The sequence below is a fragment of the Ricinus communis genome, chromosome 8 (assembly GCF_019578655.1).
Source record: "Ricinus communis isolate WT05 ecotype wild-type chromosome 8, ASM1957865v1, whole genome shotgun sequence".
NCBI lineage: Eukaryota > Viridiplantae > Streptophyta > Magnoliopsida > Malpighiales > Euphorbiaceae > Ricinus > Ricinus communis.
Window position 1 is genome coordinate 7,951,349 of NC_063263.1, and position 23,740 is coordinate 7,975,088.

Sequence of the window (23,740 nt, forward strand, 5' to 3'; positions counted from 1 at the left end):
CGATCAAATAATCTTGAAGTTTTTAAAAATGACTTAAGATACATTCTATCAAATTATAACTAAGTGTTCTATAACTATGATGCTATTCAATATAATTTTTACATTATCTCTAAATTTGGCTACTTTTTCTCAAAGATGCATGAAACTTAAAAGATAAGGGTGTTGTGTTTTCTTTTAACTTAAAAATATAATTTTTAGGCACAATCCAATTGAATAAATCTTTTACCTTGTCTTAAGGGCTGATTCTTACTTACTTATTGGGGACATACACTTAAAGTAAATAAGAATTTTTCTATTGCAATTATGCATTTGGTTCTATATATGCTTCCCACTACAAAGATACCATTGTCATATACACTGACCAAATATTCTTAAATCGAATATTCTTAGCTGGTGAAAAGATACCAAATTCTACACAGTTTTGTCATGTTGATCTTATATAGCTTACACAAATACAAGGAGAGTTTATAGTATAAAAATAATAATAATCAAAAGGTGCCTAATATATCACACATCACCATGCATGCCTTGATGATTCATATGCCTTTTCCCATCTTTTGGTTTACATTAATTAATTGATGAGGGAGTGCTATCTGCTTTTCCTATCTAATGTTCTTATATAAATATAAAGATTAGAGTCCCATATGCTTGTCTCATAATCTCGTGTGCCCTAGCTACTAAAGGAATAACATCACCACACCATATATATATATAAAAATAGCTACTTGGGCAATAATGTTATCTACTCAACCCCTAAAACTTCCCTCAATTGTTGGTTGTGCCAATGAAGCAAATGATATATGGTAGCTTATATATATATATATATATATATATATAGCTTTAATTTCCTCAATGGATCTTTATATCTTGGACTAATGCACTACACCATGTCTGGCAAGGAAGAAAGGGAAACGGAAAAAGGGTGCAACCTAAATTTCTTGTTTTATGCTTACCAATGCGTAACCCTATTTAGGTAGGAAATGTATATGGTGGCATAGAATTGTCCGTTAAGTTAAGGAAAACCAAAAAGAAAAAGAAAAGGAAAGGACAAAACGACAACAGTGCTGTCACTTTTGCCGAAGAAATTAAAGGGGACAAAAAGAGGGCTGGGTTTCCCTCTTCGTGTTACTTTATAGGATTATGTACGTGGAGATACCTTAGAAATGTGAAGGCCAAAAATTTTTGTTGCCAGGTGGTTGATAATATGCATACCACTTGGTGCCCAACGTGATCGACTCTCTAGAATAGATTGCTTCAATGTCCTTCTTCAAGTTCACGAGGATTTTCAGCCAATGCATCTTTGGTTCTTTACATTTCCTTCTTTTTGTTTACTTTTAGTTTCTAGTTAGTACTTCTTTCTTTTCTTTCTTTTGAAGAAAAAGGTCGGTTATAGGGTAACTTTTCATATATATTATCCTACCATTCGATTAATTTTACATATTTTATTATAAAATTATAAATACATGTCATTTAGATATATGATTTTGTTAATTAGTAATGCGGAGAATAATTTATTTATAAATAATACTATACAAGATAAAATGTATTTTATATCAAATAATCTAATGAATTTTTTATCAGTTTATTTTGAAATTTTAATATTTGGAATTGATAGCTTAAATATCTTTCTTCCCATGTGATTATTTCATGAAAAACTTCAAATAGATTTATTAGGGTTGTATAGAGCTTCTCGGGCTGCAAAACTTTGATTGTGGAATTCTCTGCCCCCAACTTCTAGCCTGTAGAAATATGATGCACCGTACGTAGCGCCTTCAGTGATAGCTGACACATGCATGCAAATATGAGACGCATTTACATAAAAGAAATAATAAATAATTATTTAGGCCTAACATGATGGAGTGTGAAAATAGTATATGCCAGCAAGTGTTTCAGCTGACAGAACAAAAATCCCCATTTGATGCAACTCTAAAAGAAATTGAGAAGAGATTATGTTGGTCCAATGTAGACTAATTAAATATATCATGTGATCACTTTGTTTATTATTGTCTTCTTATTATTTGTGGGTTTAACTTTTGTTAATGGAATACCCATTACAATTTCAGAACCAATTCTAAAAGAAAATAATTTAAGAGATTATATATTGTTAGTCCATGGAATAGATTATTAAAGTGTTATCACATCACATTGATTATATTGTCTGCTTCTTATAATTTGTGGGTTTAACTTTTGCTAATGGATGTAGCATTTACAATTTGATATTAACATCAAATACTTGTTTCATTTGAAGACCCTTTTTCCCCCCGCAATTTATGGGTATTTTGCAGTTTAACAGTAGCAAAAGCAGGGGTAGTGACTTGAATTATATGCTAATAATGTTGCTTGGTAGCTTCTTTTTGAAGCTCACAATGTTTTCATGTCGTGTAAGAAAGAAGAATAAATCAAATAGAAAAATCCAAATGGGGGAGGGAGGGGAAGGCGTTTAGCAAGATGGAAGAGATGATTAAACCATGAAAATCCTGAGGAATCTAACGTGGATTTGGCCTCATTATGCAAGGACCACGCCTTCAACCTCTGCATTGGGTTAAGCACATTCTCCTCCCAGAAAGAATACCATATATTCTCATAATAATTAACTAAATGTTGCTTTCTGGACTGAGACATGAGTAAACCAGAGCATAACTATATCAAAATAGTTGATCCTTTAGGTAAGAAAAAGAAATGATAAAATACCCACTGTTGTCTAAAGGCAGCGGTATTTGCCATTTCTTGTCGCTTTCTTACAAGATTTGCATAATGGTGGAGACATAGCATATGGACGATTGGATTGAATTGATGATAAAAAATTGTGCTTTGGGTTAGCTTAGAATAGGTTGCAGTTTTGTCTCTCAGCTCACGTGGTGGCCACTATTGCCCTTGAAATCTTGAGTTCGGTTCACGTGTCTAGGGCTAAAACCTCAGCCAATTGAAACCATGTCGTGTTTCTTTTTCTCTTTTCTTTTCATTTTGCTAGAAATTACTCATATGACATCTTACACGTAAATCTCTATGAGTTTTACATTTCTATAGTTTGTTCCTTTTTAGGAGGGCCTTAGCTTAAACGTGCTGAGGCCTTGGACTTTACTACAACCTGGCCAATGTCAAACGAGATGTCGGAACGCACCTTTCAACTACTGTACATTAAGAAATTGGACTGATCAAAAAGAGGTTCAAAGACATTGATGATGTCTTGACTATGTTCTACGTCCATTTCAATTATTTTATTTTCCAGGACGAGTGTAAGTGAAAAAGGCACTTGTGTTGTGGGGGATCAGAAATGGCATGTTGTTCGTTGATAATGCAGGTCAAGTGTCTGTAATTATACAATTGATATTTTTACTTGTACAAATTATAAAAACATTAAATTTGAGTTTATTTTAGTTCACCATCTATTAATATTTGAAAAAATTTATCACTTCTTTAGTTGAGAGAAACGTAAAAAAAAAAAAAAAAAACTATTATTTACTGAACGATTGAAAGCTTATTAAATTTTTAAATTTAAAATTAATTTCATAAATGTCAGTCCAGATAAATTAAGAAATAAGGTATAAACTAGAAGGAGACTCAATTGATGGACTTGTCACCAGGGGCTAACTTGAATTAGATGGAGCCGATAATTAATTGGACAATTATATTAGTCTATGGCTAGAACCGGGACCCTTTTATCTTTCTCTTCTATTTGGTAGGAGTAGGGGCCAAATCTTTAGCTACTGTATTCCATAAATGGGTTTATAGATTTACATTTTTGCCTGAAATAGGAGAGGAATAATCTGAAGTATATGATTATGTGTTAGAGTAATTATTACAAGTTCGAGAAAAGGTTAAAATTTTGGTTTTCTCCAAACCATGGTGCTGCTGAGTTGAATTAGGAAAGCAATGAAAACAAAATGTATGCAATGTAAAGAGGTGATTAGTAATTGATTATGACTAATCAAGAGTCCAAATCTTACTTTCCCCTATCTTTAATATTATCATTTTACCTGTCATATCATGGTATTAAGGAACCAATGCTAGATATAAAGCTATAAAACAGGCACTAAACAAATATCAACCATTATAAAAAGACAGATAGATTTTAGAGTGTCCATAGTTACAGTAATTTTTTAAATATTTTCATACATTAAATAAAAATTATAAAATTTTAGATTAATTTATATAAAAAAATTTATATTGAAAATTTATGTATTTTAATAGATAATTTTATATAAAATGTACATATTAAAATATTTTATGTAAATTTGATCTAAATCTTATAAAAAAGTTTAAATAAATATATAAAAATATTGAAAAATAAAAAGATAATGTCATCTGCTCATCTTTAAAAGATTGGGGGTTGTTATGATTCATCCATTACCATTAATTAATGAGCTTATCCGGTCTTCTAGTGTTATGTACTATTAAATAATGAATTTTAGCTTAAGTGGTATTAATGTTCTTCAGAGCTGTGGAATTGTGAATCATTTACTAGTTAGTAGCTCAGTGCTACACTCGTAATGAACAGTCTTTCTACTGTAAAATTTCTGACTTCACTTAAATATTGAACTAAACAGAATCTCAGAATCATTGCTAGAAATGCAGTGGAGATCAAATCAAGTTAAAATATTGTGAATTCGATTGAAAATGGTAAGGTGTGAAAGTTAATTTTAACCCAATCGGACCCTTTTCTTTAAAACTCGAATCCGACCCAATAATATACTCGAAATACTCAAATTTTGAATTTTTATATATAAATATTCCACTCTCAAAACTAAATAATTTAAGTTATTAATGTAATATATTAGTACATAAAAAGTAAAATAAGAAAAAAATGATAATACCGATAAGTTTACTTATTCCAATATTATAGAGTTGGAGCATATTCGTCAAATTACTTTGAGCAGTTTTGAGCTTGAAGTAGACTTAATTAATTTTGGGAATCCATCTTAAGTATTGGCTTCACTGGATTATAGTCTCGGCTACAATGAATGTTATTGAGAGTTGAGTTAACCCCAAAACAGAGGTCCTGGGCCTAAAAGACATCATGGGTTAGGTATGAGTAGGCCTGGCCTTGGTCCTATTTTGATGTAGAAAAGGTGCTACTTGATTTGGGTCCCCTTCCAAAATGGCCCTCCAATTCCATGCAAAAGTGCAAAGTGTATTTATATATATAGAGAGAGAGAGTGATTAGTGAATGTGCAAGTGCAGGTGGGAGGCAAGTAAAGTAAAGTGGTGCTACTGACCCCTCTCTTTAGTTCAACTTAGAGCCTTTGACAAAAAGTCCTAACTCAAATAAATAAATAATTAAACTCAACAAAGAAATTACTACTCTGGGACCAGAATTCCTTAGATATGATATGGACCCATTGCCTTTTCTTGACAACTCATCTTATAACATTACTCTCTCCCTCTCTGACCCAACTAAGGTAAACATTCTAATCCAAAGATTATATCTACTCTTTGACCTCACAATTCACTAATATATTGGCTCACTACCTTTCTTTTTCTTTTTTTTTTTTTTAAATTAAATTAAATTTTGTAACCAATCAACAATATCCTAGCTAATTTTACAAAAATAAATTTAAAATAAGCTACTAAATTTTACAGACGGAGCTAATAGAAGACTTTTTTGATCTATTTGAATCATTTTAATTCGAAATTTATCTTTTTTAGTTGAATTTAACTCTTTTTAAAGGAGATTGAATCATATTTTTTGTATTAGTAAAAAATAATAAAATTAATTTTTAAAATGAAATTTAATAATTAATTAATTTACTATTAGTAATAACATTAATCTTATTTTAAATGCAATTTCACCGGTTCATTTCATTGGGCAAATTTAAAAAGACACCTCTAAAATTAATTTTATATATGTATATAAACTTGAGAGTAACACAAACCAAATATTTATATATCAAGCATTAGTATTAAATGTAACCATTAGCTTATTGTTTTCTCCTTTTCTTTTCCTTTTCACGATCAAGATTAAAAGCAAATTAAATTAACACTGGTGTTTTAGAGGAGTGAGGTACTTTCAACCATAAATTATGAAGTTGTGTTCTTTTAACTTCTTAATGTAAGAGTATGGAAATAGATATAAGAGATTTAAAGTTTGTCTAATTCATATTTTATATTTTTGTAGGAAAACTAAACTGACTAAAATGAATTGCCATTCGAATCATTTGATTTTGAGTGCAAGAATTCTAGAATTACAACTGAAATTGCTAATGAAAACTATAATTAAAAATTAAAAATTACTGATACTTCTAAAATATCAGTGTTAGTAAGGGGTTGAGGATTTCTAAATATTTGTTTATTTTAAAAGGGATATTTCAATTTTCTAATATTTATTTTATAAAAAATAAAATCAGTTATTATATAGTTTTATCAATGAAATTGTAATTTTCACTCTCTTTCTCTCTCTTTATATATAAATTTTTAAGATCTAAATTTTTTTGACATATGTGCTTGATTTTTTATACATATAATTTTTATTTTAACATGTATATTTATTTCTAACACAAAAAATTTAAATTTATATATAATTTTTATAGATTTTTTATTAATTTGTTGATTAATAAATTATATTTCTAATTAAATTTTGACCTTAAAAATAACATATTAATATTATATTAATAGTTTTAGTTTATGTAATACTAAAATAATTAATAAATAATTTTTATATATTTTATTAATAAAACTCTAAATTTTTTTGTATTATTATTTTTCTAGAATAGTATATATTAAATTAGATATTTAAAATTTTATTAAATTATATTTATCAATTTAATGTTATAATTAAAAAAATAATAATAACCGTAATCTCATGAATAAATAAGTAATTTGACTTGAATTTATGAGTTTCACACCAATTTATCTTTTAAAATCTTATCCTTGTGCTAGTTCTTGCTGTATGAAACAATATCTTCTGAAATTTTCTTCTAAGAAAATATAACTTCTTTTCTTTGTTATACACAATTATATAAAATGGAATTAATAATTAAAATCTAGAATAATTTCAAAATTTATATTTATAGTATTGAAAAAGAAAATATCATAGAATTCAAACTCTAAAATCTCTTTAAATAGTTTTCATAAATATTTGTAATAAATCACATTAATCTTAGACCATAATTTTTTTACATTTTTTTAGGATTAATTATTACTTCAAAATGTCTGATTTGATGCACTAATGAGTTTATATACTTCTAATATTATATTAGGCTACCGTATTGTAACCTCAGTTTCTTTTTTTTTTTCGTTAGTTTTTATTATTAGTCAACAAATTTAATTAAAAAAAATAAAAATTTCATTGAACTGTTATCACTATGTTACGCGACTGTTATTATTAGTTTGATTATAAAATTAAATTGATAAATACAATTTAATAATTTTTTAATTTTTAATATTAATTTATAATAATTTAAAAAATAATATCAAATTAACTATATTTAAACATTTTTAGTTTTTAAAATTTTATTAGTACAATAATATAAAAATATTTTTAAAATATTTATATAATAAAAAATAATTTATTATTAAATATAATATAAAAATATAATTTAAGGTGTTATTTTCTAGAATTAGAGTCGGTGTTAATTGAGGATGTAACTTATTAATAATAAATTAATAGAAAAAATTATAAAATTACACATAAGATTGAATTCTATATGTCAAAATAAAAATTCTATATGTCAAAAATTAAACACACGTATCAAAAAAAAATTAAATCTCAAAATTATTATATATAGCTTATCAAACTTTGTAGCAAAATCAATCAAATTAGGGTAAATTCATTATTTTTAGGAGAAATTAATCGTAATTTTTAATAAAGAATAAATAGTTAATATTTTTATTGGCTCTAACTTTTTTACTTTTAGCACAAAACAATCTTAATAAGAATAATTAGCTAACCTGAAACTTAGTAATATAAATTTTTATCTCATTAAAAGGAAATAGTCTAAGAATTTACTAAAATTATATTTGGATTGATATCATTGATTATGATATTAGTTTTGTTTAAAAAATTAAAATTAATACTGTCCATATAATTCTGAGTTCTTAAAAAATGCTTGAATATTTTAATAGATTAAAAGCTATTCTTTATATATATAAAAAATTAGCTGATTATCTTTTTAGAAAAAAACATTTAGAATAATAAAGATAAACTAGTTTAATTTTAAAAACAAAATTTAATAAAAATTGAATAATGCAATAATAATTCTTTTTTCGTCTATTAATACCATATTTGGTTGTAATCCATGTAATTTATAGAACTAATTTACAAATTCAAAGTTTATTTATTTTAAATGAAGTAAAAATTAATTTAGAATTTTACGTAAATAAATTTATGTAAAATTCGTTATAGCTAAACTAAATTCTAATAAAACAAATAAATTTTATAAATAAATTTCATATTAGTCGGTCAGTATATTTTATAATACAAAAATATCTTTTTCAATTTTATTTATTTTTTATTTTTCTTTTATGTCTTTTCTCTCCAATAAAATAAACTCTTCAATAGATCACAATCAAACATGACATAAGTCTTTTAACTAACTTACCGACCACCGTCAATAAATATGTTTTCAAAAAGATAAAAGATAAATAAGAAGCCATTAATGTAATATAAAGACTTACCAGTATGAAATGCTAAGCCAGGTTAACTAACCAAGAGATGTTAAACCATATTCAATACTTTTAAAATTTTTATTTTCAAGTGTCATATAATAAAATAATACTCAAATATTTTATTGTTTATATTCAAATTTAGTATTTGTTAAGTTTATTAAATTTGGCTAATCCATAAAAAGAATCTATTTAAAGTTTATTTAAATCTTGAAGTCTATGGACTTTGGTCCATATCCGGATTTTTGACTCATATATAAATTATCAACCTACTAAACAAGAATTGATTTATTACTCCTTAAGGATTATTAACATGTGAAAAATAATAAAGTATAAAAGTGAAAAGCAGTTATAGATTCTTCTAGAAACTTGAAGCATATTTTTAAAATGTATAAATGAATAAATACAAGTGTCAGCTAAATAAGAAGTGGCATAGAAGCAACCATATCCAAAAAATAAAAAATATATTTACAATGTATAAGGCAATAATTTAAGTAGAAGTAAGAAGTGCAATTAAATGTAGATATGAATTTGAAAAGAGTAGAAAAATTATTAGAGAAATTATATTTTCATCAACATGTACAAAAAATATAAAAAGTAAAAATACGTGCTTTAAAGGTGATGAGTTAATTGAAGACAAAATCAAAGATAAAAAGTATATGCTAAAACATCTCTCGAGCCATAAAAATCTATAGATAGACAAAGACCCTCTAGTAAGCAAACTCCAACCAAACAACCAATCAAATACAAAATCAGATTCAAAGTCTATAAACTCTATTTTTATCTTTTATCTTTAGTTTAGAAATATTATCATTAGATTAGAATAACAATCTTTATATTAGAAAAGCAATTCTTAGTATAGTTAAGTAAATCTCAACTTTAGTTTATAGTACAATCGAAACATTCAAGTGTTTTTCGATACTCAATTACATCTACAAGTCGATTGCTTTATGTAATTAAAATTTTAAAATATTTAAAGCTCAATTTTACATTATTAGCTCATAACTATATGCCAACAACTCATAATTTACATTCTTAGCTCATTATTAGTTTAATCTTTAATTCATTATTAAGCTCTACATGTTGATTGGGCGAAACTACATCAACTTAATTAAGAAATCAAAGTAATATAGGTCCCTTTATTATATTTACGATCTTCTAGATTATAAGTTAAACAGTTGCATATTTTATATTTATCGCATCTATAGTAACTATTTAAGATAATTAGCCTCTAACATACGTAATAATCAATCACCCATGAAAGGATCGAGATACTGACCAAACAACTTTTTATTCTTTAAATATAAAATAAAAAATTGATTTAGCTTGAGAGCCAAACTTTACTCTTTACTTTTATATCTAATAAATACATTACAATTTTTTTTTATACTTAATTAATTGATATTTTATAATTTTTTTATAAATAAAAATTAAAAAATAAAAACTAAAACTATCAATGTTTATGGGATAAAAAATAAAATAAAAAATAATATATAAAGAGCACATTGTACTTAATTAAAATATTTTTTATTTATATTTAAAAAGTTTTTTATTGTAAAATTATATTCTTTAAAAAAAAAATACTACTGACGATGTTTCTTAATAATATGATGAAGCAGATATAGTTTTAAAAAAGTATTAATTTAAATATAAAAATTAATATATATCTATATATAATTTATAATATTCAATAATTGAAAAACTTTTCTGCAGTAATTTACTCTTAGTAAAAATTTGTGCTACACACATCTGTCAATCTTTTTACAATTAATCAAAGCCGTCGACTCTCATGTAACCAAAGAATTGGAAAATAAAACGCCAAGGACAAACCTGTAATCTCAAACTATAACAGTGTACCATTATCGATTACATGATTTTACCCTCACCAACGAATCAAGATACATCCCTTCACGTCACAACCCAATAGAACTCGACTGTCAGATTAAAAATCACACAGCAACTAAAGCATAAAAATAAGACAACAAAAGAAAAGGGAAAAGTGCATTTCAGCCACTAAAGTTTCTCCTAAACTATGTTTGATTGCAAATAAACCATCAAACTTTTCAAATTTTATATCCAAGCCCCTCAATTAACATAAAAATTAGACAACTAAAGTGTCAATTTGCCTCCTAAATTTGGAATCAAAGAATAATTCACTCACATTTTAATTTTATGGTCAATTCATCCAGTAACTTGCCAAAAGTGGCAATTCACCCTTATTAGAGAATTTAATCCATAAAGAAATTTCAATTTGATCCTTGAATTTCAAACTAAGTATCAAATTGTATAAAAATAAATTTTGTTGATTATAATAAAATTATTTAATTTTTTCTTAATTTTATCCTAATATCTAACATAAATAATTAAATAACATTTTTATTAAAAATTTTAGATAATAGTATTGTTAAAATCATATAAGATTATGCTTTTATATTTTAGCAATATTTAATCTTAATTGCTAACAAAAATAATTTTAATAATTGTTTCAGTTTTTAACTTGGTTCAAATTTTCAAAATTTAATTTGGTGAGAATATTGTATATTGACTTTATATTCCTAAAATTACTTAATTTAATATGGAAAAATCTATTTGAAATAATTTAATTATATTCTTAACATTTATTATTGCATTTTTTTGGCTGTACAAAGGCAGGATTACTCATTTTTAACTAACTTCATAAAATAAATTTTAGAATAACATTAGGGTTTTACATATAAAAAGTCTCAAGTGTTGTCATCAATTCATATCTACAGTGAATTGAAGTTTCTGAATCAATGGGCACAATTCAATCCATAAGAGTTTCAAATAAGAGATACCATGGAAATGTTATCCAAAAGCTTATGAAAAGTTAAAGTGACCATAATTTGCAAATTAAAGGCACAACTTTTCCATTCATTACTAGTACCTATACCTAATATCATTCTTGATACATAACTAATGATTAATAAAAAAAAAAATACAGTCCCATTTTATTTGTTCAAATAGCACTTACAAGAGTCTAATTAAGCTGCAAAAAAATTAAAACAATCAATATAATAACTGAAGACCCTGTAAAATAAGGAGAAGAGAAATTATGTTTTAAACTCTTAATTATAAAAATAAAAATTAAAAAAAGAATAATTTGTATCACTAAGAGAACAAAATAAGTGAAAGGTGACTTTGAGTAGAGGATTAGATAAAGAGATTTTAGAGAGTGGAGGGAGCAGTAAAAGAAGAGAGACAAAAAAAAAAAAATTTAAGAAAAAAAAAAGATTAAATTTTATAAGAAAATAAGTTGACTCACTTTGAATTGAGATAAGTTAAAGTAAATACTCAACACTTGACACTTTTTAGTTTCTCAGTTAACTAAAGAACTTGTATTATAGATTTTGAAAAATTTAATGACCTATTTACACTAAAAATAGATAAAAAGGGGCAAATGTGTTCATAATTATAAACATTAAGGGCAAAAATGTACATTTCTCAGAAAAATAAAAAGGAAGAATCCTGCACTTTTGCCCGAGTACAATTTAGCCTCCCATAATTCAAGATCTCTTATTTACATCCTAAACATTTTCAAAATGATTCGATTAATCTTAAAAAGAACTTACATGTATCTTTTACCTAAAAATGATAAAATTATGGTTAATTATATAAGAAGAAAAACTTACCTTAGACTTTTTTTAATCAAATTTTAGTGATAATATTATATTAGTTACAAATTTAACTTTCAACCAAATTTGCATCTTAAATTACCCAATATGGTATAGTTCTAGCAAAATAAGAAAAAGAACAATTGAGGCAACATCAAAATTATTGATTCGTAGTTTAAATATAGGTAATCTGAGGAGTTTGGTTATTCTATCTAACAGTAATACAAGATGGACACCCTTTTGTAGAAATCAAAAGTGTTTAAGATCTTTGAAATCTAAAAATGTTCTATCAACGATAAAAATATTTTAATGTTTGGTTGAAATTTATAAGAAAAAATTATTTCACTCAAATAAAAATAAGACAAAAAAAATAAAATAAAAATAATAAGATTGAAAGATATATTATTGTGTTATTAAATATACTGACTTAATAATGTAGAATTTATCTGTAAATTTTATAAATTTTATTAGGATTTAGTTTAGTTATAACTAATTTCACACAAATGTCATTATGTAGAATATTACTCTATCTAAAACATATAAATTTTAGATTTACAAATAAATTGCATATATTTTATAAATTTTAATTAAATATCGCTAGTTAAAGTGTTAAATTCGTTTAATTAATTTATATTTGAACTCCAATAAAAATGAATAAGAGATTTAAGGACAAATATATATATATTTTAGTTAAAAAAAGATTTAGTAATGTTGGCTTAATTATTTTTTATGTATTAAATTTATGCCATTTCAACAGTTACCTTTAACGATAAAAAGAAAAAGGAAGAGAAGGAAAAATAAGAGCTAACAGATAAAAAATAAATTTATAACTGCTTACAATATTATTATTAAGATAAAAAATAAAAACAACAAATTAAATTCATATATTTATACATATATTAATTTTTGAAACTTAGATTTTTTTGATGCTTGTGCTTAATTTTTGACATATAGAGTTTTTATTTTGATATGTGTATTATTTTTGACACATGAGATTCAAGTTTAGGTGTAATTTTTTTATTTTTTATATTTATTTATTGATTAATAAGTTACATTTCTAATTAATCACTCATTCTGGTCATAAAAATGACATACTAATAATAAATTATTCTTATTAGATAATGATTAGTTTTCTAAGTAGATAATAATTAGATTTTTTAATTGGATAATGATTATTCTAAAAAATATCATACTTATTATATTTTAATATTATATTAATTAATAAATTAATTTTTTAATTAGATAATAATTTTAATTATAAAAATAATATTTTTAAGTATTATATTCATTAATAAGCTATTTTTTAATTATATAATAATTTTTAATTCTAGAAAAATAGTAGTAGTAATTTATATAATATTAGAGTTAATAAATAAATATTTTAAAAATAATTTATATTATTTCACTAATAAAATATTTAAAAATTAAAAATATTTAAAAATAGTGAGTTTGTTATTATTTTTTAGAGTATTATAAATCAATATTAAATGTTAAAAATTTTATTAAATTATATTTATAAATTTAATTTTATAATTAAAATAATAATAATAGTTTGAAACATACAAATAAATAACTAATTTAATAAAATTTAGACGTAAAAGTAGTATTTTTTTTATAATTAAACTAAAATTTAAATCTAAAAAAAAGTAAAATCTGAAAAACAAAAAAAAGAAAAACACATTATTGAGTAAAAGAGAAGAGAAATAGAACAGAGAGTGCAAACCAAAGAACTGATTTTGTTTGTTGCAAAAGATAAAAAATAAAAAATAAAAAGTAAATTCCAATTTTAACCTTTTAGAAAGAGAGACACTTATCCCTTTCTAGAGAGAGAGATATAATTTTTTTATTTAACTTTTCTTTCTGCTTTTTTTAATTATTTCAGATATAGAAAGGAGCAAACAGATAAAAAAAAAAAAAATATTAATAAAATAAAAATACAAAGCTCTCTCTTCTCTCTCTGTTTCAATGGTTGAAATATAAAAATCTCTCTCTCATTTTTAACCCCTTAAAAAAAAAAAAGGAATTTCCTTTTGATGGGTTATAAGCTTAATAAAAAGATGCGATCTTTTTGATTGATTGATTGTCGGGACTTAATCTAGACCTCTTGGATTTGATCGTGTTTCAAGAGAAGCGAGAAAATTAGAGAGAAATTACAAAAGAAACAGAAGAGATTTTCAAGATTAGAATGAACGGTGGCGATGAGGTCACTGCAGCTCCGGCGGGCCCACCACAGCCGCTGGATTGGAAATTTTCTCAGGTCTTCGGCGAGAGAACAGCCGGTGAAGAAGTTCAGGAAGGTAAATATTTACCAAATTCCACATTTTTCTTAGGTTTTCTTTTTTGTTTTTGGTTCATTTGGATCCAGTTGATTTCTGTTGTTTTAATTGCATATTAGGGTTCGTTTCTGGGTTTTGGATCCGAAATGGATCGTGGGTGGATTAGATTTTTGTGTCTAGGTTTGTGGGTCAATCGCACTTTTTGTCAATTTATTGGCTTTCTGCTGTGATTTGGACTTTTATAGTGATATAGATTTGCATATTCTTTTGGATTGAAGGAAATATAAGTGTAGAAGTGTGCTTTCGGAAGTCAGTGGGGAATTGGGTGTTCATTATTTTTCTCTTAAGTACATGCACTGGGTGAGTGATACAAGTGAGTCATTTTAAGCTGTTAATACTTGAACTTGGTGACTATTGTTTGGATCTTAATGATTGTATTTATATGTTGATTGATTGTTAAAGTGGCTTTTGGTGTATGTATTAGGTATAGTTTCGAGAAAATTAAGCTAGTGTGTTTGGATTTACTGGAGTGAATCTCACAGAGATGCATGTTCACGACTATTATTTTTTTATTTTCCTTAAAAATAAGGACATTTGACGTGCTCATGGGTTTACACAATGCAAACATTTCCTTTTTTCCTTAATGAGTTGGTGACTTGCTAATTGTAAGATTTGTTGTTCTATTTTCCCTCTTTGTTACTCAATTGCAATGAAGAATATAGGAGACCATACAATATTGGTGAATGAACCTTTCATTTAGATGTTTGAATTAGCTCTAAATTTTGTCTATCTTCGTCCATATCCATACTTCTATATGGAAAATAAATGTGCAGCTGGAATGTTTGAAATTGAAAGAATGATGGCAAGACAGTAGGCCTGCTCTGACATTTTGACATTCTATACACGAGGGACAATTTTTTTTGCAATCTATAAAGCTAGTTACTTTCAGTTTGCATTAGTCAAGGGTAATCTCATCTGCATAGTGGTTTATGGTTTTGAGGAAGCCACCAAATGGATCTTGCGGCATCCTTTTTCAAATCCATGTATTAAAAGGAGTAGCTCATCCTGCAAAAACAGGTTTTCTGAGAGAAAGAGACAATGCAGAAAAATGGGTGGATGGTGTCTCACAGATGGAAATATTGGACTGTAGATGAATAGAGAATGGTTGGAGGGGTTGGGTGGGGATGAATGCATGGAAACTATGTAAAATTGGAAATGGAATAAGACCAATGATGACATTGGGCACTTAGAAGAAATGCTAAAATGAGATGAGTAGGAGTACAATGTACAATCATCTTCTTATTAGCCAATTGCTATGATGGTTAGGAGGGACATTTTGGAATCTGTTCTAATCTTCTTTACAATAATTAATGGCTTTTAAGATTTGGATATGTGCTTTTCTGATCATTAGACAAAGTCTTCAGAATTGCAGATCAGATGAAGGATCATTAACAGTGAATGTGATGACAAGTAAAGATATCTGAAAGAAAGCTAGCAAAACTGAGGGCTTCTTTCAGAGGACTAATTTTTGTTAAGATGCATTGGAACACAGGAAGATAGAGTTTTTGCATAGTGGGGGGTGGATATAGGTATACCTTCACAAGTTCACATGGTTGTCACTTGGTTCTGGTCAAGCATTTATTCTGCAAGACTTGGATTGAGACACTTGGTCTACTATCAGTTTGGTTGACAAGTACAGCTGTAAATACTGGAATTTTGAGCTTTTAATGACGTGGAATTTGGTAAAAAAAGCTCTTCATGCAACAATGACAAACGGTCAAAATAGACGCCTCCATTGCTTCTCTCATTTTCCACATATGGCCTGCCTATCCCTGTTTTTTTTTTTTTTTTTTTTTCTCCCCTTTCCTAGTATAAGCATTGGTAAATTTTATGATGTTTCAGTTTCAATTTTTTTCTTCTACCTCCTCTTACTGAGATTTTATTTCTTCTTTCTCCCTTTGGTTATTGCTGCCACTACAGGTTGTATCAGTATCATCATGTAAATAATAGAAGAAGAACACTGACTATTTGTCAAATGCTTCAGAATTGTCTTTATATGTAAATTAATACTGGTTATTCAGTAGTCACTTTAAGGTGTTTTCTGCTTTGGATACATACATTGAAGATTGCTCTGAGAAGGACAGCTAGCAGTAGCAGTATGCCTAAAGTACCAGCTAGCTTATTCTTTCTAATAAGCAATTGTAGTTTAGAAAGTCAAGAAAAGAGAATATTGGAATATGGAAGTTTAAAAATATTTAATATGTTTAAAATGATTGTATACCATATGATATATTGCAGTGTAATGGAAGGAATTGACGGGATTTCATTAATCTTGATTTTGTTTTGTTGGCAGTTGATATTATTTCAGCTATTGAATTTGATAAAAGTGGTGATCATCTTGCTACTGGTGACCGTGGAGGCCGAGTAGTTCTTTTTGAGAGGACAGACACAAAGGATGTATGTTACTCTCCTCTCTTGCAGGCTGCATTTCTGATATTCTTTAGATGTATTATTGTTTATTGTTTACCTATTTTTTCTGTCAGTGGAAGCATTATAATATTCTTGTTCTGTAATGTGTAGCATGGGGGATCCAGAAGGGATCTGGAGAGGATGGATTTTCCTATCAGTAGGCATCCTGAGTTTCGTTATAAAACGGAGTTTCAGAGCCATGAACCTGAGGTATTATTTTCTACCTGTTACTGCTAGTCTGATTTCAGATGCATTCACTTTTCTTTATCACATTCTTATTGTCTGCACCGTGTGTGCGTGTATCGTTACCAGTTTGACTATCTCAAGAGTTTGGAAATAGAGGAGAAAATTAACAAAATCAGATGGTGCCAAACAGCCAATGGTGCTCTTTTTCTCCTATCTACTAATGATAAAACCATCAAGTTCTGGAAGGTAGGAATGGTTTAATAACTTGAAGCTTGCTGAAAATGCTTTTATATTTTATCTTCTTTTGTTTACTGTGCATTAGTATCTAATGTATTTAAGTAAGCCTTTTTTAATTACCCAGTGAATCCTTTGGCAGTTACTCCACTGGTTGATACTTTATATGCTCAATACAAAGTATTAACCAGAGATATGCTTACGCGACCTATTTTGAGGACAACTCTTACTGCAGATTACCTTGTCAAAACTCTTAATGGTTCAAAACTCTTAATGGTTAAGGCTATATTTTATGATGTTTGTTATCTCTTTCATATTTTGTTTTTCCATTTATTAAGAATCTTGCGTCCTAGAATGCCTTAGGTTAGATTTGCAGCACGAGATCTTAATGGTATGTTACATCAATGTATTAAGCATGATGCTGATTTTCTATTCTTGGAAGCAGCCATTTTAATGCATAGTGAAACTAGTTAGTAATTGTTGCAAGGATGGTTAAATTGTCAGTGTATATGGTAAAGTCAGAAATTTGTTATCCTGTGTATGTAAATGATTTATATGTGTTTTGTGCATTTGAAAAACTTGGACTTGCAATTGCTTGGTGATTTTTGATGTGTCAAGAAAACATGGCACATTTCATTGGTTTAGATGCTCCTCATTTTTGCTATTGGCTCTGGTTTATGTTTGGCTATAGATGATAAGGCCATTGACTTCTGTGGTATTTTTTCTGGGAATTGCTCAGGTCCAAGAAAAGAAGGTTAAGAAAATTTCCGACATGAATGTGGACCCTTCCAAAACTGTAGGAAATGGTAGTGTTGCTAGTTCAAGTAATTCAAGTAGTGCTAAACCACATCTTGCAAATGGAGGTTGGCCAGAGAAGTCATACAGTTGTCCAAGCAATGACTTCACTGTCCCACCTGGGGGCATTCCATCACTGCGTTTACCTGTGGTAGTTGTACTAGAACCTTCCTTTGTTTTCCTTGCATTTTATTATTTTTATGTTTTGGCCAAGCATGTTTCATGACTTTTTTTGAATGGCTTTCCTTGTCCATGGAAAGTTGCTTTTGATTAATTATGCAAGTGTTTATGCTACTTGTATACTCCCATGAGTATTTGGTTCAATGAATGCATTATGCTATTTTTCTCTGTCCTCCTTCACATGCTTGACTTTTTGACCCCCTTGCCTTACACATTTAGACATACACCATTGACTTGTCTTTATTTCTGGCTTTTGGTTTTGGTGTTGATTACTAATATATATAAAGAAAAAGGTGTGGTGGAGGGGTTTTTTTGGGTGTGTTCTATTTTTTTCTTTGTTATTCTTCTGGTCTTGCACCCATCTAACTACTTCTTTTCCCATGCACAGGTAACTAGTAATGAGACCAGTTTGGTGGCTAGATGCCGTAGGGTTTATGCCCATGCTCATGATTATCACATCAATTCAATTTCAAACAACAGGTGGTTCCATTTCTTATATCATATGATCTTATTTTGCATTACTAACTATTTCATCTTTGACATTGCTGCTCTTTTAAAGTAGTTGTTATTCTTGTGTTTCTTCTTTTTATTGTTAGATAATATTGTTAATGCTACTGTTATACTTGTTTGATTGCTGGCGATTATAGGGGATGTCCACATATTTATGCTCCACTTCTTTATACTATTTCGTTGTTGATGATAGGGATCTGTGATGTCCTGAGATCTTTAAATTATATTCTCGAGAAGACATGTTGTGAAAAATGGCTACCCTTGCACTTTGCAGCCTTTATTCTGTTCTTGTCTGTTTACAGCTCTTTTTCTTGGTTGCCCCTTTTTGGCAACAATGTTGATGCCCAAATAGTTCTTAAAGTAGGGATGGAGATGGGGGATTTAGTTTTATTTTTCTTCTTTCTCGGTCCTCACAGAGCTCTGGGAAATGAGTGAGAATGACATAATGCGATGACAATTTTGGATTTCTGAAAGCCATCAAGCACCAAGGTGTTACGAATATTAGTGCCTTGCAAGCTCATTCAAATATGTAGCTATAGGTCATGCTCATTTGTGATGCTTTTCTCCTTCAATCACAGTTTCCACCTTAACAATGTTATATTTGTTTTGCCACCCAATAATAGTTTTTACTCCTTCATAAGCTATTGATGCTATTTAATATTTTTTATGAGAATTAACAGTTGATTATGCAGATATCAGTCATAGGACTTCTTAGCTTTATATTCTAGAAATGTTTATTATATTTCCTGTTTTCCCCTTTTCTCGCGTGTTCATTTACTCCTTTTAAGAGTAATAACTTTTATTCTATCTTCATTATAACAGAAGTTGCAAATAAAAAAGTTTTGAGGCAGGCCACACTTTATTCCTTGTATCTCAAATAGATGATGACATATTGAATTTTTTCACTCAACTAGTATGTCACTGTTTGCTCCACCCTACGCACTCACCATTCTCCTCTTCTGATTAGCAAGTGTTGCTGGAAATATTTGCATGCACTATGCCTTGCTATATATATTTTGTCTCATTTATTTTTAGTAGACTGGTTAATTTTGCTAATTGTCTATTCTCTCTCTTATGTTCTAGTGATGGTGAAACCTTTATATCAGCTGATGACCTGCGCATCAATCTGTGGAACTTGGAGATTAGCAATCAAAGTTTTAATATTGTTGATGTGAAACCTGCAAATATGGAGGATCTAACTGGTAAAGTCTTTTGAGTTCAGGGATATATTGGAATCTTATATGTTATATTGATCGACATGCCCATGAACAATCTTGGGTAAAGCCTTTTGAGTTAAGAATTATATTGGAATTTTATATATTATGTTGATCCACATGCACATGAGCAATCTTGGTGGATCCTGGTTTTATGTGGGATTTTCTGTTCATATCTGCTTATCTTTGAATAATTTACCTCATCACCTGTTATTTTGTCCTTCCCTTTTATAAACCTTTTGGTTTTTGTGGGCATGGGAACGTACCTGGTGTTATCCAGGAGACCTTTTGAATTGATTTTGTCGTGACACTCACTGAATCATTTGGTTTCTATTGTGTTTGCCAGTCTGTTTGCACTATTAGGTTTGCTCTCCATGTGAATTCTTGCATAATTACTGGACAAACTAATCTGTCTTTCTTTTTAGTACTTGTCCTTCTACTCAATTACACTTTGCTTGTTTGCTTGAACTAATTTTTTTCATCCTCACAGAGGTTATAACATCTGCGGAATTCCACCCCAACCATTGCAATATGTTAGCATATAGCAGTTCAAGAGGTTCAATTCGACTCATTGATTTACGCCAATCGGCTTTATGTGATTCTCATGCCAAATTGTAAGTAATCAAACCAGCTCTGTCCAACTCTTGTTGCATATGCATTCTGGAAGAAAGAAAAGAGATGGTTGAGACTGGAAAAAAATTTTAAGGGGCATATGTATATGCTTTGCTTCTAATATATGTTTGGATATCTTTTCAGACACCCTAGAGTTGGAATTGGTCAACCTTTTTTTTGTCAGGTTATTTACTTTAATACTGTGAATAGACTCAATAGTAATGTCCCTTGCTTGCAGGTTTGAGGAACAGGAGGCACCGGGCTCTAGATCATTTTTCACGGAGATAATTGCTTCAATCTCAGATATTAAATTTGCTAAGGATGGAAGACATATACTTAGCCGTGACTACATGACTCTTAAGGTTCGGGCATCTGTATTTGTTATTGATTTGGACCATATAGTTGATTATGTGGAATTGCATTTATATATCAGACTATAATGTAGTAGAAAATATATATAAATTACAGTTTTTTTTTTTTTTTTTTCAAAATTATTTTATGATAAATAGCAAAGTGTTGACCAAAATTACTGCCTTTGCTTGTCTAGCTGAAATAACATAACCTGACCGCAAGCTAATTGGTTATTTTGAATAAAAACCTGCGGATTTGGAAAGGAATTTAGATTTATGGTGCATGCTTTTTTCGTGCTTTAATGTTGAGATTTGCTGTTTGAGTTGAGAGAGAGAGAGAGAGCTAGGCATTACAGACAAAATAGCTACCCATTCTAGCCTATCAACTAGTGAGAATGCCACTGGCGTCCCTATCCAGGCATGATATAATCATGTTTCTGTTGATATCTGAGTGCATCGCACATTTCTATAAGGTCTTATCCTAAAAGGGAAAATCTGAGTTCTGAGACTACTGTGAAGATCAATTGTTTGTGGATTTAAAACTAGTTTCATGTGAAATAGTCTTGTTTAAGGGAATTTCTTCTTGTTAAACTCGGGCTTCTGGTTTTATATTTTCTTTATTTGGAATGTGGAACTACCACACTGTAATATTTGTGTATGAAACATGCTTTGTATTCAAGAGGCCGCAAACGGTTGATGTTTGCATATGTATTTTTGTGAAGTTCAGTTGAGATAGATTCTTCTTGGTTTCTCAATTATGTGTTTTCACATTGTTAGTTGTGGGACATCAATATGGATTCGGGTCCAGTTGCAACCTTCCAGGTTCATGAGTATTTAAGACCCAAGGTGAGCATTTTTTATTCATACAAAGTTAAACCTGAAGTAATTTTGCTAAATTGTCTCCATTCTGATTGTATTTTCCTTTTATTTTTCAATATACCCAGTTGTGTGATCTATATGAAAATGATTCAATCTTTGATAAATTCGAGTGTTGCCTGAGTGGTGATGGACTACGAGTGGCAACAGGATCTTACAGGTCTGTGTCTATTGCCTATATCCTGCTGTAAAACCCTAATGTTGAAAACCTTCCACTTGCAAGTTAATATTCTTCTTCATTTTTTTGTCTATTCATGTGAACCCAGCAATCTGTTCCGTGTGTTTGGTTGTGCCTCTGGCAGTAATGAGGCAACTACTTTGGAAGCCAGCAAAAATCCTATGAGGTATTGTTGGATTGATGTAATGGTCACTGAGATGCTTTATATAATAATATCCCTTTACAAATTTTGTTTACACTTTCAGAAGACAAGTTCAGACCCCTTCAAGGCCTTCGAGATCCCTAAGCAGTATAACACGTGTTGTAAGACGGGGTCAGTACCATCACTTGCTTTTTTTCCCTTCCTTTTTGTCTGTTCCAGTAACCTCATGACCATGTGTTTCTGTTAAATTTCTATTGGTGAAATCACTAACAGGAGCGGAGAGCCCAGGAGTCGATGCAAATGGGAATTCTTTTGATTTCACCACAAAGTTGCTCCATCTAGCGTGGCACCCAACAGAAAACTCGATTGCCTGTGCTGCTGCAAACAGCTTGTACATGTACTATGCATAAAGATGGTCCAAGGAGAAATGTATTTGCTTGGTTAACTTTTTTGGGTTGCTGTTGGAGAAGATTTCTTTTCCATTCCCACCAACCAGTTAGGTGGAGGCTACATCCGTTTCTCACATTTCAAATGCCCCTTCAATCTGTAACACATGCTAATATCATATCAAGGTCCCAGATGTGGCTGTCGCAGAATCCGCAAGCAAGCAACTTGTTTTTATTCCGAGGGTGGGCAGCTAGGTTCTCCTTTTTCTTCCCCCCTCTCCTCCCAACCCTAAAATTTCATAATCTCTTTTTTCCCTTTTTCTCGTATCTTCTAAAAATAGAAGATAATGTTTCTAAAAATGTGTTGGGTTGAAGTCAGAAGAAATTGTGATTGTAGCTCTTCTACAACAAAAACTAAAGGATGTTCAATATTTGCCACTAGGTCTTAAGGTAAAATGTAGCTTTTACGCAAATCTTGGTGGGAAGGAGCTGTTGAAACTTGCAGTGAAATTTTTTTATTGATTCTTTGTCATGTTTGAAACTTCATCCTTTTTAGTTCTAAGATAAATGTAGATTTCTCTTTTCCTGTTATTGATTCTTTCTCCCTAGGATTACCAGCTAAAACTACTGACTTGATTTGCCAATAGTTGATGTTATTTAGTGATGAGGATGTTCGGTATTTGCCGCCTAGTTTCATGATCTATCCTAGTTTTCTTTTCTTTGTTCCTTTCTGTGATTTGATGGAGAAAAATAAATCTTAATCTTTGCACTAAGCCATTCTAGCTGTTTCATCTGTATCATTTTTCAATCATCTCAATGCTCAAAGATTGCTTTCTGCCTCGTGTGTATACACTGCCATTACATTACAGTACTGTAGTTACTGGGTGTTGACTTTCAAAATACCACTATAAGTTTATGTGGGGTTGGAAATTTTTTATCTTATTGTTCGACTCTGATCAAAAGTGTAGTGTAAAAATGAATGCAATTGATGTGAAATTAAGGCTTTTATTAGTAGCAATTTTCAACTTCATCACTGTTGGAGAGTGTGAAAGAGATGCAGCCTCGTCCCATACTTGGTCGAGACAACTAACAATGATGA

At 29.0% G+C, this 23,740-nt stretch overlaps 1 protein-coding gene across 2 annotated transcripts; it reads left to right on the forward strand.

The window, feature by feature from the left end:
• The first annotated feature begins 14,120 nt into the window (after window positions 1-14,120).
• LOC8266400 (serine/threonine protein phosphatase 2A 55 kDa regulatory subunit B beta isoform) lies at window positions 14,121-23,368 on the forward strand. 2 transcript variants are annotated; one of them, XM_048377937.1, is made up of 14 exons: window positions 14,121-14,530; window positions 16,863-16,966; window positions 17,090-17,188; window positions 17,291-17,410; window positions 18,138-18,347; window positions 18,762-18,853; window positions 19,967-20,085; window positions 20,588-20,711; window positions 20,948-21,071; window positions 21,837-21,905; window positions 22,004-22,095; window positions 22,202-22,279; window positions 22,359-22,426; window positions 22,529-23,368. In XM_048377937.1, exons 1-14 carry the CDS (start codon window positions 14,419-14,421, stop codon window positions 22,663-22,665), a joined length of 1,548 nt encoding a protein of 515 aa, XP_048233894.1. In that variant the 5' UTR covers window positions 14,121-14,418; the 3' UTR covers window positions 22,666-23,368. The 2 variants fall into 2 exon arrangements, with proteins under 2 accessions (XP_048233894.1, XP_048233895.1); XM_048377938.1 differs by having other exon boundaries at window positions 14,152-14,530; window positions 18,138-18,344.
• Window positions 23,369-23,740: the final 372 nt, after the last annotated feature.